At 39.8% G+C, this 17,823-nt stretch overlaps 1 protein-coding gene across 1 annotated transcript in view; it reads left to right on the top strand.

The window, feature by feature from the left end:
* LOC139456533 (huntingtin-interacting protein 1-like) overlaps positions 1–17,536 on the top strand; it is a 72,937-nt gene extending 55,401 nt beyond the window's left edge. Inside the window, exons 25-32 of the mRNA XM_071238302.1 lie at positions 355–417; positions 1,293–1,393; positions 2,356–2,585; positions 3,811–3,872; positions 4,728–4,817; positions 6,020–6,055; positions 12,208–12,290; positions 14,568–17,536. Of these exons, the coding sequence (XP_071094403.1) occupies positions 355–417; positions 1,293–1,393; positions 2,356–2,585; positions 3,811–3,872; positions 4,728–4,817; positions 6,020–6,055; positions 12,208–12,264 (639 nt within the window). The 3' untranslated portion in view covers positions 12,265–12,290; positions 14,568–17,536. The remainder of the gene's footprint in view (positions 1–354; positions 418–1,292; positions 1,394–2,355; positions 2,586–3,810; positions 3,873–4,727; positions 4,818–6,019; positions 6,056–12,207; positions 12,291–14,567) is intronic.
* The last annotated feature ends 287 nt before the right edge of the window (positions 17,537–17,823 follow it).

The raw sequence follows: 17,823 nt of genomic DNA, 5'->3' as shown, positions 1-17,823 counted from the left end.
TTTAGTGCCATGAAACAGTTTCTTTGATGATTCATTGACTGGTTTCATGTCCATGGAACATATATATGTAGTGGCCTGCTTTTCATTCCAGTTCCATCACCACATGATGGCTGTTTGATAGCCAAATGTAGATTAACAGACAGACAGGTCATATGATTATTGTCACAATAAATCCTGTTTCAGGTTGATATTTCTATAACATGGATGGGCCTGTAGTGGCATTATATAAAGTCTTTCCTCTCTCATGTGTTAGTATTCCAGTTTAACTCTGGTTTATGTTGATGAAACAGGTAGCCTAAACATTGATGTGTTTTGTTGTTTTCTGACTCACTTTAACTTTTCTCGTGTTTACAGGCCATCAAGGTGCTAATAGAGAAATCCAGGGATGTGCAGAAGCAGATTGTACTCCAGGGCAGGGTGCGTAATCAGCAGTGCAGGGTGAAGTTGTTATCGTTGCATAGTCATTGTGGTGTGAGGAGAAAAATGGGGAATTCAGTGTTTAAAAAGTTGTGTGAAAGACAGTTGAACGCCTTTGAAGAATGATTCTGATGTGACCAGCAGTAACGTTAATGTCAAGGATACATATGGTACACCTTTGTGATGGCTGAAAAATATTATCATAATAACCGGCCACAGGTGGGCAAACAGTTCAAGGCATACCTGAGGGGCCAGAATCCACTTGTTGTTAGTTCACACCCCAGTTCCACCAAATTATGAGCTTATCTGAAGTATAACTTTGCGGTTGTTGGCTGTCCTGTATCACTTTGTGTGTTCCTTTGATATGAACTGGGGGCAGGGGTGGCCCATAGGTCTGAGGTGTCCTATTCATTGTGCAGAGTTGTGTCCCTTGGGCATGCCAGAAACCTATGTATTTGGGTTCGAATCCCGTTGGCTCCGATTATGTTTCTAGGGTTGTCAGCACTATACCCGTGCTCTAGGTTTCACCAAAGTAGTAAACGTCTAAGTCATGGATCACTTCGGGCTTTCCTCCCACCTTTAGCTGACACACTTTGATATAACTGGAATGCTGTTAAGGGCGGTGTTAAACACAACTCACTCACTCAATCGATATGAAGCTGACACACTATGATGTCAGTGAAATGTTGTCACTCTGCGTTCGCTGGTCTTGAGTTCAAATCTGAATCAACCCAGTTATGATCCTCACTTTGTCTGAAGCTGCTTGTGGGTTTACCAAAATGGTAATCGTCTGTATCCTGCGACACTTTATGCCATCCATGACTCTTTCATTAGTGCTGCCACAGTACCTCCATGTGTCATTCTGACTGTTCCAGGGGACATCCACAGCCAAAGATTTTTACAAGAAGCATCACCGCTGGACAGAGGGGTTAATATCTGCGGCCAAGGCTGTGGGCTTTGGTGCCTCCACTCTCATGTAAGTAATGGTGTATTTTGAAACAAGCCAAACAGAAACAGGTGCTTGTCCTGAGTCTTTGATCTCTTGAAGGAATGTGGAGGTTTGTTGTAGGATAACCGTGCAAGTAAGCTCGGAAGTTTGAAGGAATATGGATGGTTCTTGAAGGAATATGGATATTTGTTAAAGGAATTAAGAGGTCTGTTGAAGGAATAACAAATATGGAGGGTTCTTGAATGCATTTGGAGGATTCTTGAAGATATATGGAGGGTTCTTAAGGAATGTGGGGGTTTATTCAAGGAATATGAAGGGTTGTTGAATGCATTTGGAGGATCCTTGAAGATATATGGAGGTTTGTTGAAGGAATATAAAGGTTTTTTGAAGGTGAGTCATACTAATATGGTCCGATCATTGCTTGTTGCAATAATAACTTGTTGCTTTCCTTTCAAAACATGGCTTGGTGCAGAGTTGTGTCCCTTTGCCATGCCAGGTTGAACTGGACCTGGATTTGAATCTAAGACTGATTATGATCCTTGGTTTGTTAGTCCCATACCTATCCTTGTGGCTTTCAGCACATACAAATCGTGGGCCTGTTTTTACTGAACTACTTTTAGAACCAGTGCAAAACCCAACACACTCACTCATTTGAAAGATGGTCTAAGGTGCTGCAATTTGCTGTGCAGAGTGACATCCCTTGGATTTGTGGGTTCAAATCCCGCTTTGACGCAATTATGTTTCTAGGTTCATCAGTACCATACCCGTGCTTTTGGGATTTACCAGAGAGGTAGAAATCTGAGACCTGCATCATTTCGGTCTTTCCTTGCACACGCTGTGATATAACTGGAATACTGTCAAAAGTGGTATTAACTCACTCAATCACTCATTGATCTGAAATGCTTTTTCTTGCCCGTTCTACTTGACAAGGCCTATATTCCGTGTCTGCTGTGTAATGTCATTGTTCACTGAGTAGATGATGTTTGCAGGGAGGCAGCAGACAAGTTGGTGAAGGGCGAGGGCAAGTTCGAGGAACTGATGGTCTGTGCCCAGGAGATCGCAGCCAGCACCGCACAGCTTACCGTGGCCTCAAAGGTCAAGGCTGATCGAGGGAGTGAAGGGTTGTCCGAGTTGTCTCGAGCATCAAAGAAAGTCAACGAGGCCACAGGAAATGTTGTAGCATCTGCCAAAACTGCTTCACAGATAGTTGAGGATAAGAGTGAGTCAGATTTCTGCCATTTTTCCTGTGTTCTGGTATGTTGGGTAAAAACAAATATGACAAGGTTATGTTATTGTTTGTATTGTTTAACCTAAAATGAACACAGAAATTCATTCACATTATTATGTTTGTTGACCCGTGAAGATCCAGGGTAGAATGGATCTTCAGCAAACCATGCTTGCCATAAAAGGTGACTATGCTTGTCGTAAGAAGCAACTAATGGGATCAGGTGGTCAGGTTCCCAGTTGCTTGGATCGATGCTCATGATGTCAATAACTGGATTGTCTGGTCCAGACTCCATTATTTCCAGACTGCCTTCATAAAGCTGGAATATTGCCGAGTGTGGTGTTAAACAACAAACGTACATACATATTATGCTTTTGGACACTAACCCATGCTAACCAGCTGTATTGTTATATGATGTATCAGCATCTTTTAATTATCATTGAAACGATCAGTCTCAAGCACTTGCTGGCGACTGGGGTGGCTCACTCATCTAAGGCACTGCAATTTGATACCAGTGAAGATTCCGGGGTAGAATAGGTCTTCAGCAACCCATACTTGCCGTAAAAAGCAACTATGCTTGTCGTAAAAGGCAACTAACGGGATCGGGTGGTCAGGATCGCTGACTTAGTTGATACATGTCATCGATCCAAATTGCGTGGATCGATGCTCATGATGTCAATCACTGGATTGTTTGGTCCAGACTCGATTATTTTTGGAATATTGCTGAATGCGGCGTTAAACAACAAACAAACAAACTCTGCAATTTGCTGGGCAGAGTTGCGTCCCTTATGCGTGCCAGGAACCTTTGATTGTGGGTTTGAATCCTGGTTTGCCCTGAATATGTTTCTCGGTTTGTAAAGCACCATACTCATGCTTGTGAATTTCACCGAAGTGGTAAACGTCTTAGACCTAAGACAGTATTTCGGGTTCTCTTCCCACATTAAGCAGGTATACAGTGCTGTAACTGAAACACTGCCTCTAGTCCATTAGTCGAGACCGGTGAAGATCCTGAGGGACAAGTTGTTTTATATCCAATTCTAGCTATTTGACATACTGGTAAGCCACCTGTCTGAAATGAGCTGCTGATCAGTTGGATATGGCCACCCCTGGATAATGTATAAAGGGGGGTCAAACCCGACTCACTCACTCACTCATAAGCATTTGCTACTGGCTGTAAGGAGGCAATGAAAACTTGATGTTACTATTGTGACTGTTCCAGATCTGATGGACTTCACCCAGCTGTCTCTCCATGACACAAAGAGGATGGAGATGCAGACTCAGGTTAGTGGTGTGGACCATGGTTGGAGAAAGTGCTTGTCGGCTCCTGGGACGACTGTCTTGTGTGTGAATGAAGTGTGTCCCTGTTTCACTGTTGTCTCATCATTTCTCGCCATGTCTCACTGTTTTGTCAGTTCGCCATGTGTCACACTGTATGATCTCACCAAATCTTATCACATGACACATCGCGATGTAACTGGAATACTGATCAAAGCCGCATTAAATCTAACACTTTCTCTCTCTCACCCATTATTATCTCCCCAGTTTGAAAAACAGGGCATATAGCAATCAGCATGTCCGTTCGTCCATCAGGCATCTATTTTCCATTTCCAGAGCAGAACTCCTAAACTTCTGAATATTCCTTGTTGAAACTTGTTATAAATGTCAGTCTAGTGCCTTTAGATGATTTAGGATATTTTTATTTTGGGATATTTTTTTCATGAAGACAAGTTGGACCATTACTGAAAATGAGACTAGTGCTCCTTTCTGGAGCAGAATTTGAAACTGTTGAATATTTCTGGGTGAAACAAGCTATGCAGATCAATCTAGTCGTTACCTAGTACCTTTTGATGATTTGGGATGTTTGTTTATTTATTTTTTCATGTTTTCATGACGACAAGTTGGAATTTACTGACTATGAGGGTCGTGCTTGTTTCTGGAGCTGGACTCCAAAACTGTTGGGATATTGAAAAATGCTGAACTGCATTATTTTTTTCTTCTCTGAACTGAAGGTATCCAACGGTATCAGTAGCCAAACTCCATTTTCCGAATTGCGCCAGTCCGGTGAGACATGTCATCTCCTGATGACTCTTGTCACATGTTGTCACTGTGTCACCCTATATTCTCTCCTGTTCCCAGGTGCGTGTGATTGAGCTGGAGACGATGCTGGAGCAGGAGCGGAGGAAGCTAGGGGATCTGAGGAAGCAGCACTATCAGCTGGCCGGAGAGGTGGGTACCCCGTCATGCACCTCTCATGCTGCATGAACCATACACACTTGTACTCAGACCGTGTAGTCAACTATTACTCTATAGCTGGAAGATGGGATTTAATGTACTGTGTTCATACACACTTGTACTCAGACAGTGTAGTCGACTATTACTCTGTAGCTGGAAGATGGGATTTAATGTACTGTGTTCATACACACTTGTACTCAGACCGTGTAGTTGACTATTACTCTATAACTGGAAGATGGGATTTAATGTACTGTGTTCATACACAATTGTACTCAGACTTTGTAGTGGATTATTACCAGTACATTCATAGGTGGAAAATGGGATTTAACGTACCGTATTCGCCATAATAAGCACAATGTTGCTTAGAAAATTGATAATGGAGGCACTTATTAAAACTAAACACTACAAGTTCAATTTGTTGTCGGAGATGGATCGGTAGTGAACAAACTTAGTTCAAGCATCGATGAAACAAAAACTTGTGTGATTATAGTTACGAGGCAATTATATTCCCCTTCTACACTGATGTTTTCTGTGAAAAATCTGCACTATACACGAGCAAATACCTGCTGTCATAAATGTTGGCTCTTAGTAGCGTGCACTTGCAAATTGGTTTAGACGTTGGTCTTAGGGTTCATATTGGTGCAGATTGCTTAATGCGGCGGATATGGTGGTAATTTATGTACATGCACAGTGGGTCAAGGTTGTTGTGTATTATATCAAAATAATTCCAAGAAATTCAACGTTGTTCATTTCTGTACAGAAACACACAATCAAGCAGAAAAGTTTTATGTTGTTTATTTTATTACTTTTTCATATATATCATATATTTGATTCCAGAAATATTTGCAACTAAAACTAGTGATTTTTTCATCATAATCTCTATCAAATAATACAAACACCTTGTTCACAAACTGGTTTGGGCGGTGGTGTAGCCCTGTGGTTAAAGTGTTCGCTGAAGGCCCGGGTTCAGTTCCCTGCATGGGTACAATGTGTGAAAAGCCTATCTGGTGTCCATGCCGTGATGTAGCTGGGATATTGCTAGTAGCGGCGTAAAACCAAACACACTCATTCACTGGTTTCCTCTGCAAATCTAAAATCACGGAGTATTGGGCAGTGTTTGGGTTTTCTTGACCTTATTGGATAATAGTAACACCAAGTTACATTATTAATGACACCAACATTGATGATGCTATTAGGAAGGAGAGGAGAATGGACTCGGGGAAGATGTCAACGTAAGTTTGTTAAATTCAAGACATTTTGTTGTTTTAGGGGCTACAAATTTCCATGTCATTTCCATTCAGAAAATATGTAGAACATGAAATGAAAAGAAGTTTGGAATATGGAAGTTGGAAATGACATGTTAATTTTGCTGCAACTCCCGAATGTTAAACAGGTTGGCGTCATGAAACATGGGCTTGAACATCAAGGTTGGCATTAGTGTCAAGTCGGACTATGTCAGGATCGTCAGGATTTATCATGAGAATCTGATTTTTATAGTCTACAGAATAATTTTTTCCATGATATTTGACAGAGGATGTTATGTTTTAAGATATTTGCAATTAATCACTTCACATAGCATGATATCGGTCATTGTTATGATGATGATGGTTATGTTTTGCACAAAGAAAGTTCACTATTTTCACTTGTGCATGTAGACAAACCACAGTTACGATGAATTTCCCGCCAGCACCTGTGGATCCAGAAGTGGAAATACTTCACACGTAGTCACCTTGATAGTTCTGATGTTTGGTGGTGCATCACCATGCACTCTCAGCTTTCTGCACAGACAGTGGTACATAGCGGTAGCAACACCTAGCGTATGTAGTCGTGTTGTAGACACAGAGCACTGCCCTGTGGGGATTGCAGGTTAAAATAGGTCCCCTGTACCTCATGCATGTTGTAAGAACTCGCTACTAGGAGGACCTGGAGATCAGGCTCAGGGACCAGGACCTCGTTCCACAAAATGACCTTAGTGCTACGATGATCAATGATCATAAGTCTGTGTTAAAGTATGGGAGTTACGATCACCTTAGTGCTACAAGGATCGTAAGTCTATGTCAAAGTATGGGAGTTACGATCACCTTAGTGCTACAAGGATCGTAAGTCTATGTCAAAGTATGGGAGTTACGATCACTTTCGTGCTACGATGATCGATGATAGTAAGTCTATGTTAAAGTATGGGAGTTACGATCACCTTAGTGCTACGATGATCGCAAGTCTATGTTAAAGTATGGACTTACGATCACCTCATTGCTACGATGATTGTAAATCTGTGTTAAAGTATGTGAGTTACGATTACATAAGTGCTAAGATCCCCACTGTGGAACGGGCTGAAAGTATGTGTGGGTCATTGCTCATACTGTCAATCACTGGTTTGTCTTTGATTCTAACCAGCCGGTGGGGATTTCCAGTTAGAGTAGGCCCCAGCAACCTATACTGGTCTCAAGAGGCAAACCACATGGATCAGGTGGTCAGACTCAGGGACTTAGTTGATGGTGTGTCATCGTAACTAAGGCGTGGATCGTTGTTCTTAATGTCAATCACTGGATTATCTGGTCTAGACACAGCTATTTACAGGCTGCCGTCATATTGTGGGATTATTGCTGAAGGTGGGTTTAAAAAACAAACAGACAAAACTTCTAATCAGCGGGAATAGATCTCCAGCAACCGATGCTTGTCATGAAAGGCAACTTCATTGCATTAGGTGGTCAGGCTTGGTGACCCGTGTCAGTGACCCTGATGGTGTGGACCATAGTACATTCTATCAATCACTGGTTTGCCTGGCACAGGTTAGAAAGTTACAGGTCGTTGTGACATGGCTGGAATATTGCTGACTGGACATTAAACATTCACTCCATCTACTCACTTAGATATATTGTATATATTCTCCATAGAATATATGTATCTAAGTATGCTATACACTGAAGACTCTGATTATCAGAAATTTTGACTTGAGGGTGGTGAACATTGCCAGGATGCCCCGTAGAACTCTTTGGGTCTCTTTTCTTGCCATAGTTCACTTTTGTAATTTTTAATATGTACTACCAGTTTAACTATATAGTATTCAGTTAAGTCTAACACTTTCATCTACCTAGTTTTGGTGAGTCTAGATACAGCCCACGATGTACAAGTATGGGGCCTAACACTGCAGATAACTCATAGATACCAATAACCCCACTCAAGGAAGGATTCTTGAAATAAAACCCTTGTGTACTCCAACTCTAAGGAAACTGATTCATGTTTTGCTTTGATACTGAACATTTCTATTGAATATTATCAGAACTGAATCAAATAATTGCTAATGTCCTGTCCTTATGTAGGTTCCAGGGTTCCAGGATTTGGGTAAATAGCAGCCATATTGCTGACACAATACCCAGTTTAGCTATTCTGAGATAAAGTGACGTAGATGATGCAGTGGTCTAAAGAAGAAGAAGCTGTAATACTGTAAGCAGAGTTGCATCCCTTACATGAGCCAGGATCTGCATGCTGAATATCCGATTCATTCCAGTGATGGGCCATGGTCTGTCCACACCCTTGCGGCATCACAGTCATAAATGTGTTAGCTCCCCTGCCCCGATCCCCGCCCCTGATTTTAGTATTTTTGTTGATCTATACTACTCAAGAGAAGTAACAGAACACCTAATTATATGTTATAACTATAGTTATACCAGGATAGATTAACTATAGTAATATGACAGAATCGGGTGTTCTGTAACTTCTTTTGAGCAATATATTTAATGCTGTCATTATGAAATATTATTCACTATTTGAAATTAAGCATGAAAGTGAAGGAGTCTTGTTGCAGCCCCAATGTTAAAGTTTAGGGTCAAATACCAGCAGCAGACACCAGCTACAGCCATGTTTCCACTGAACAGTCTATGCAGAAAGCATGTGAGGGTTTGTTTGAGATGGTGTCACCATCTCCACATCGTCCATTTTCATACTTCAACCTTGTTGATTCTTGTCAGTAGTCACCGATAGCATGCTTCAAGCATCCGGCCGTCGCCGCCATTCCTGTTGTTACCACACTAACATTCTGTTACCAACTGATATGTTACCTTCTGCGCATTGAAGTCAGGAATGTTCGATAGACACATATCTCTCATACATGATGTTGTCCACTAAAACAAACACACATTGATTATGTCACGTTACTCAATAAGCAAAGATGTCACCTTCTGATACTGGGTTCTGACTTGTTATATATCGGTCATATTTTCAGTTTCGTGTGGTTTCAAATTCTGTGCTCAGATTAAGGTGTTATGAAACCATTGTTGTTTTATTTGCAAAATCATTTTCTTTCTGACAAACTCAATGTGTGTTTCCAGGACAAATCTAACCATGTTAACAATTATATTGTTTAGTTCTTTTTCACTCACTCTATGAAAACTGAATCAATATTATGGGCAAAGATTATTTGAAGATTATGAAACCTTAATATAAATTGTTCTTTCTAGGGCTTCTGACTTGACCAACCATTTCTGTACAGATATAAGTTTTACATCCTACCACCAAATTAATGGAGTAGTTTCCGAAGACAATGCTATGTCCAAATAAAATCATCTGTCTCTCAACAACAGTGCTGCAATGGTGTGAAATCATTTGCGTGTGCTAAACATTTAAGAAAAACAGTACAAAAAGTAGCAGTTTATTCAAATATTTTTGCCCAAATATGACTTGATCTAGTCCAAATTAACATCAGTTCTTTGCTTGCCGTTTAAACAGTTTTGGAATGTCTTGTTCCATATACATATATGCTACACAATGCAGCCAACATGCCAGTTGCTGCCATTTAGAATAGACGCACAGAATATTTTTATTGTCATATGGTTTTTTTCTTTCTTTTTCTCAAAATTGGATGACATATCTTTGAAATCTTGTATTACTGTTGTAAATATTTATTTTACACTCTTCAACTTTTACACCAAAATAACAGCATTTTGTTTTCTGCTCTGAAGTCTGACTCTTTCAGATCTAATAATCCATGTTTGATTTTACATCGACTTAAGACATAGATTTCCTAGGCAGAAAAATGCTGCAAATTTCACATCGCTAGCTTTTCTGAGGAAACATTTTTTTTAGACATTAAATCAGTTTTACACATACTACATCAGCATTTAATTGATGTGGAATTCCTTGCAAGGTTTTCCTATCCCTTTATAATTTTTGTCCCTGCCTGTTTTTAGATGAGTGTTAGGAATTCATGTTTGGCTTGAAAAAGCATGTTTAAATGTGTTCCTAAGTGTATTAATTTTGAAATAGTTTGTTGCCATATGATTGATGTGCATCCACCTGACAGTTCGGACAGTTGCCATTATTTGTAGGGATAGGCCATTTGTTATTGGGACGGTGGAGCAGAGACTATGTCCATGGATTGGCCCAAAAGGATAATCCGCCCCAAATGTCGAACATTTCTGTTTTTGCGAACCTTCCCATAATACTTATAAAAATGTTTTGATGACATTTTCCCTGAAAGCTGTAAGTGAAAGTTGTTAGTTTTTACAAAAATTCTAGAAATATTATATTCATATTTCGATTAATAGGACAGGGCGGCGAGGAAGTCTTGTGCTTAAACCATTCACTCCTCCCGCTGAAGACCCCGATTTGATGCCCCATGTAAACACTTGTGAAAACCATTGATTGTGGTCTCTGCTGTTGTATAGCTGGAATATTGCTTACAGCAGTGTCAAACCCAACTCACTCACTCACTCAACAAAACAGTAACCTGTGTTACTTGTGTATGATTTTAAAACCTCCTGACGACTTGTGATGTTTTCGGGACAATCCTTGTGTCCTCTCTGACCCACCCTCCCACAGCCTGTAATATGTTGCCTCTAGTTCTCAGCTAGATGCAGAAGAACTATATCTTAGCTGGCTTAAGTTAGCTAACATGCTCCGGGGAACTCATTCATGTACCTTAATCCTCTGACTTGGTACTGGTGTTATTAACCATATGAAATGAAATGTTTTCTAGCAAGAAACTCTGTATTATTCCATTCTCTCTGTGTCTTGTATTGATGAAATGTCCACAGTCGGTATTGAATACCAGTCAGAAGTGGATGTGAGATCAAGTGATTGAGGTTTTTTCCAGGATTTTTTTCGGTCCATATGGGTACAGTGTGTGAGCCTATGTCTGGGTGTTCCCTCTGATACTGCTGGTGTGTTGGTGAAAGCAGAATAAATGCCCTATAAGAGACTTACTCTCCTGAATACCAATGAGCCCGACAAGTCACTAGCCATCTTGCTTTATAACGCTCATTGAAATTGACCACAAATAGGTCATGCAAAATCAGATGTGTCACTGGTCTGTGTGTGCTACCCCAAGAATTGTTGCCATATTTGAAATGGCTGTTCACTGACTCCCTCCCCAATACATCTCCTTATTGCTAGCTGGCCACACTCAGTCTGTGACTTTAGCCACTGGTCTGATGCCGGATCTTGTAAAATTCTGTTGCCCAGTTAACTGTGATAATAATCCATATTATAACACTAAAATCTCCTGAAAATGATGCTTAGAGCCATATTCAGGCAAAAGTTTTGGCACAAAGTGCATGTCATACACACGTTGTGACATCAATACAACTGTCCACATTGTGCCATCATTGTGACCACCAAATCTCCACTTTAACTTTTTGTGATTTGTACAATGATGGGTACCTGCTGTTACCCTGGAAATTGTAAGTCCAGGAAATTGACAGTGGTGGAATGGAATGATTCAGAGAGATCTTGCTTACGAGTTAATGAAATAGTTTGCAAAATCATCATACTTCATGTCCTGTTGCAAGAAGCAGCATCTGAATTTCAGGTTGTCTGGTTTCGGAGAATTAATTTCTGCTTTTTTTTAATACGTCCAAATGGAAATACAAAGAGAAACTAGATTGGTCTGTTTTGCAACCAGCAACATGTGGTTAATGGTTTTTGCAAAAGATGATTGTTAATGTTTATGTTTCAATTTTGTGACATTTGAATGTTTATGAATTGTGGTGAGATTTGAACATTTATGAATAATAGTGAGATTTGAGACACTGGTTTATTTGAGTGTTTCAGCATTGTATTATGACATGTAAGTTAGATGGATGGAAGAGGGATAAATGGATGGATGATAGATGAAACAAAGGCATATCGCCATCATGACTCAAACTGAAACAAAATGATTTTTTAATCCTTTTTTTCACTTTCTTGAGAAACTTCAAGCCATTACATGTATGTATACTACTCAAAAGAAGTTAAGGAACACCCAATGACAGATTAGCTATTGTAATATTAAAGAGTGAGGTGCTAGTTTAACTTCTTTTGAGTACTATATGACATATCAATTACACGGCTGGATATATTTAATGTTTATGGTTACTAAGACTGCTGAAACTGAGTGGTGTTTTTCTAGTCAGAGGTGCCAGTTTGCAAAGACTGGCTAGGGCCCTGGGACTCGGATATGTTGTGATCATTCTCGGGTAACCATGGTAACGGGTAAGACAGTTGCATGGTGTGGTCTGCACCAGGTTTTGCCACATGCTGAGATGGCTCCAGTTCTATTGTTGATGACTGAACGTTCATTGACAGCATGGTGTTTGTTTAATTGTGCTGTTGCTTCTGTTATGGGGAGAAAAGTTCTAATATTATGAGATGCTTACTACAGGTTGTATGGGTTTTATGTACTGAAAGATCTTGTACAGAAGTCCAAACAACAACACCGATACAGGAACTTTAAGAGCAGGGTTAGAATTGGTCTTCAGCAACCTTTGCTTGTCCTACAAGGCGACTAACGTGATCGGGTGATCAGGTTCGCTGAGTTCACCACAAGTAAGTGCTCACCATATCATCCCACTGATGCATCCGTATATCATCCCACCACAAGTAAGTGCTCACCATGTCATCCCACTGATGCATCCGTATATCATCCCACCACAAGTAAGTGCTCACCATATCATCCCACCACAAGTAAGTGCTCACCATGTCATCCCACTGATGCATCGGTGTATCGTCCCACCACAAGTAAGTGCTCACCATATCATACCACTGATGCATCCGTATATCGTCCCACCACAAGTAAGTGCTCACCATGTCATCCCACTGATGCATCCGTGTATCATCCCACCACAAGTAAGTGCTCACCATGTCATCCCACTGATGCATCGGTGTATCGTCCCACCACAAGTAAGTGCTCACCATATCATCCCACTGATGCATCCGTATATCGTCCCACCACAAGTAAGTGCTCACCATGTCATCCCACTGATGCATCCGTGTATCGTCCCACCACAAGTAAGTGCTCACCATGTCATCCCACTGATGCATCGGTGTATCGTCCCACCACAAGTAAGTGCTCACCATATCATCCCACTGATGCATCCGTATATCGTCCCACCACAAGTAAGTGCTCACCATGTCATCCCACTGATGCATCGGTGTATCGTCCCACCACAAGTAAGTGCGTCCCACCACAAGTAAGTGCTCACCATGTCATCCCACTGATGCATCGGTGTATCGTCCCACCACAAGTAAGTGCTCACCATGTCATCCCACTGATGCATCGGTGTATCGTCCCACCACAAGTAAGTGCTCACCATGTCATCAGTGAAAGTCAGCATGCTGTTAGGGTGGCAGTAAGTCGTTGGAAATGGTTTTCATATTTGAAAAAACGTTTTAGAAAATGAAAAGGTCAACATATCTTTCAAGTGTGAACCATCACTTACAATGGATTGTGTGCATGGTTTTGATGTATGTGAGCAATAATCTAATAACTGGTATGTGTCTCCTAATATATCAATGATTTTCAGTACAAATGTTTCATTTGGATCTCATTCAATAATAATAAAACTCAAATATGTTAGTGTGAGGTTAGTGACAAAAGCTGCTAAGTCTTGACTGATTTTGTATTTGCCTGGAGTGTTTAACAGCAACACAACCTGTGAAGGTCCGGATTAGACTAGGTCTTCATTAAACCCATGCTGGTCATATGAGGCAACTAACGGGTATGCTTGTCGTAAGAGGCGACCAACGTGATCGGGTGGTCAGACTCGCTGACTTGGTTGTCGATGCTCTGGATGTCAATCACTGGATTGTCTGGTCCACAGTTGTTTACTTACAGGCCACCGTCATAAAGCTGGAATATTGCTGAGTGTGTCGTTAGACAACAAACAAACAAATAATAGCAACAATGTGAATGTTGTTTTTGCATCATGACAATTTGATAACAAAGTTGGTGTTGATGAAACAGGGTGTAGCCACAGTGCCTGCTGAGTGTGTGGTAGGATAGCTTGTTGGCAAGGCGTGCTGTCAGTGTTGAGCATGAAGGCCACAGCTGCCTCTCTACCTACAGTTCTGTAACAGCATGGCCAGGATGAGAGCAGGGCTCTGGTGGAAACCAGATTTCAGAGGACAAGCATGAACGTTTTATGTTCTGTCAGAATTAGGAATTATGCTATAGATTATTGTGCCTTGAGGAAACGTTTTTGAAATTATGTAAATTGAACAAATTTCCTGAAATTATTTTCATTGTCTATATGTATCTGACACAATGTTTCTTATTCAATATACATTGAAGCTTCTACTGATGTGTTGATGAATGTTTGATATTTGATTGTGTTAATTTTGTGTTAATTTTGTGTTAATTTAGTGTTACTGTTCATTTTGGAAGGGATCTCTTTCAGTAATGTTACAATAATTGTCTTTGAACAGTGAATTTGATTTATTGAAAAAAGGTCACTTGTAACATAAATGACTCTTTTTCTCATGTGTTTGCAGAAAAGCTGACGTGGTTGAGGAGAAGACTGGCGGTGGTATTTTATTCTGAGTGCTGTGTAAAGACTATAACCAAGATGTCCCGGAAAATGTCATACACACATGTCGTCACTTCAGTCATCACGAGAGGTCATTGTGTCACTTAGCCATCAAGGTCACTAGGTCATCCAAGGTCATCAGCTTTGTGAGAGGTCATCAAGGGTCAATGGGTCATTGAGAAAAGTCTTCACATGACACTCACAAAGAGGTCAAATGTTCCCATTATACAGTAACAGAAGAATGCTATGGATTATTTTTATTTTTATTTTTTAACGATTTTGGAAACATGCAAGGGATGATTGTCAGATATATTGGACATTTTATGTATTTAGTGACGTGTGTGAATCATACCCAGGTAATTGAAAGAACTTAAGACATTCATTTGGACTTTCACACATATAGTCCAGAAAGTGGAATGATTAATCTGTTACCATTTCTTTATATTCGGATACCCCCACAGTATGTATATGTACAGTTATGTCAGATCCTATTAAACAAATATAAGTTTCAACAACTAAAGTACTTGACAACTTTTATGTATCGGTCAAAAGAATATTCATGTAATCCTGATACTTAACATATGATATCATTATGCACATTAAACATGATAGGCTCCAGCTAGAAGGGCCAGCCAAAGTGTACCGGTAGTACTTCAGTCTGCGACTTTTGCCACTTGTCCAAAGCCCGAGAAGCCTGATATTGCACTTATGTAGAGGCGTGTGGAATAAGTCATTTCAGCAGTTAATCAGGTAGTACTTCAGTCTGTGACTTTTGCCGCTTGTCCGAAGCCCGTGAAGCCGGATATTGCACTTATGTAGAGGCGTGTGGAATAAGTCCTTTCAGCAGTTAATCCCGTACAGTGGAAGATGGTGGGTGAGTCTTGTGGTTAAAGTATTCGGTATTCAAGCCACACACAATCGCAGTGTTTGAAGCCTGTACGATTTTGATATTTTGAACCCCAACCCTTTATAAATGCTGGAGCTGTCCTTGTCATTGCACTGTGGACAATCCATCGGTACTCATTATTAAAGAATTTGTATAATGTAAGTGAAAATTTTGTTCCAAATTGGCCCGTGTTATTTAAATTAAATTTTGAGAGCAAAAGAAGTGTACACAGGAGTATATTTGCAATGTTAGTAATTAAGGTTGAAATAATAGTGTGTGTTATGGCCCTAATGTTCTCAGTTATGGATTTAGAGGTACTATGATTCATATACCATTGCCAACAACCACAAGGGCCCACTGTCTGTCACTGGAGGTGTGACAGTCTGGCAGCAAGACTACACTAGGTATACATGTGCACATCTTCACATTGAGACTCCATTGAGTGAACACCCTCATATATGTATGTGTATAAATTGAATCTCATACTCACACAATGAATAACTATCATTTCGACATTTCACTGGTCATTTGAACATGTGCTCCAATATGGCCTCATTGTCAGCTATATTGGATATCTGCATTGTCATTGATGTAAAAACTTCATATCTTCATATCATTCACATCTTGGGGGAGGTTTCAATGTGTTGCCCGTGGCAGTGTTTTTATGTACCATATAGGCTGGTGTGGTTTATGACGTGTAAGAAATTGGTTCACACATTCAAACTGCATTGGAAATTTATAGTGTTGCGCATGGTTAACATTTTGATGTATTCACTTCTGGGATAAGTTTGTAATGTATAAATCTCCATGGCATTTCATTTGTTTGTGTAGTTGTTTAACAAAAAAAGGGGATAGTGTATCCTGTCTCCAAGATACTGAGTTGACATTTTGGATATTCAGATTTAACTATTTTAGCACCTTTGTCTCACATGAATCCAGAGGGATGAAATATACTTAATTCATTGACACATGTCAGAAAGGGAATTGGTATATGAGTATCATTTGCAGGACTCATCCAAATGGTTGTTTGTTCATGATATGAGTCTCGATGTTCTAGGTATGTTAACATGATTTTATTCTGGTTTGGATGTAACAAGGAAACCAGAAATTATTTGTTGCCAACGTTTATGTCAAGTTTTCTTGATGGTTTAAGATGATACACATAAATAAGATGATACACACATGAGATTTAATAATACATTTTTTTATGATAAAGCTGTAGACTGTGAATGTGACTCATCAAAATGATAATTGAAACAATTCCCATCGATGCTGAAGAAATCGTAGGGAATTTTATAGAAAAAAATATAAAGACCCAGACATTCTTTAAAAAATAATTATGCATCAAACTGTTGGAAAAAAATTGCCTGCCAAAAATGACGTTGTTGCAAGGTGTGATAACATGTGTAATAACTTTCTGATATTTGCACATGTGCATTTTCATGATTCTCAATGCTGATTGGTCAACTGATGCCTTATGACGTCATAGTGCTTCATTGTTGAGAAGATTTGATATGATGTTATCCATTGTTCTTGATGTCACAATTACATAACATCAACTGAACAATAGGCTGCTTTCAGTGAAGTAGGGTTGACATTACACACAGGTGGTTTTTTTTCATTTTCTCTCTTAAAATGTCATAAGGTAATATATAGAATAACCTACCCGTAACTCTACATTATGGGTTATCTGTCCCTAGTGAATAAATACTGTAAGTCCCTCCCCAAAGACACGTGATCAACACCATTCATTCACTCAGGACAGATAATTTGTCATTCCTCGTAGCTCGTTGGTTATTCTCTAATTGTATCATAAGTGTACTGGTCAATGGTCTGTCTGACAACTTTTATACATGTTTATTATCATGCTTTTGCTATCTTTCTATCTTTAACGCAATCCTATTTAAAGTTTTCCTGAAGAAGCTCTCCTTTTCATGTGGATAAGTGGTACAGGAAATATTTCTTTTGAAACTTTACAGTCAGCTGATATTGAAGTTTATTTCTGAGATGCTCTATGTACAGATCTACCAACCAAGGATTTGTTTTATTGTGACGACTAAGGTATCTACAAGATATTTCTCAGCTTGAACAATATGTAGGTGTGAATTCAGTCCTTCATGACTCTTTAATGTAGGCTAGAACATTTGGTTATGTATGTGTGTGTGTGTGTTTCCTGGTAACCAAATAGAAAATGGCAAGTTTCATCCCAATGGAAATTTGACAAATGTGATAATTTGTTTTTATTGTGCCAAGCAATGTGTTTGTGGTTACGTATCCAGCAACCAAGTATGTTGACTTAAGTGAGGTTTGAATTATTATTAGTGTCACCTTTAAC

Source organism: Haliotis cracherodii, unplaced genomic scaffold (genome assembly GCF_022045235.1).
Source record: "Haliotis cracherodii isolate W230 unplaced genomic scaffold, xgHalCrac1.p SCAF_11, whole genome shotgun sequence".
Classification (NCBI taxonomy): domain Eukaryota; kingdom Metazoa; phylum Mollusca; class Gastropoda; order Lepetellida; family Haliotidae; genus Haliotis; species Haliotis cracherodii.
The sequence above is the reverse complement of the archived record's forward strand: the minus strand, read 5'-3'. Positions and strand labels throughout refer to the sequence as shown.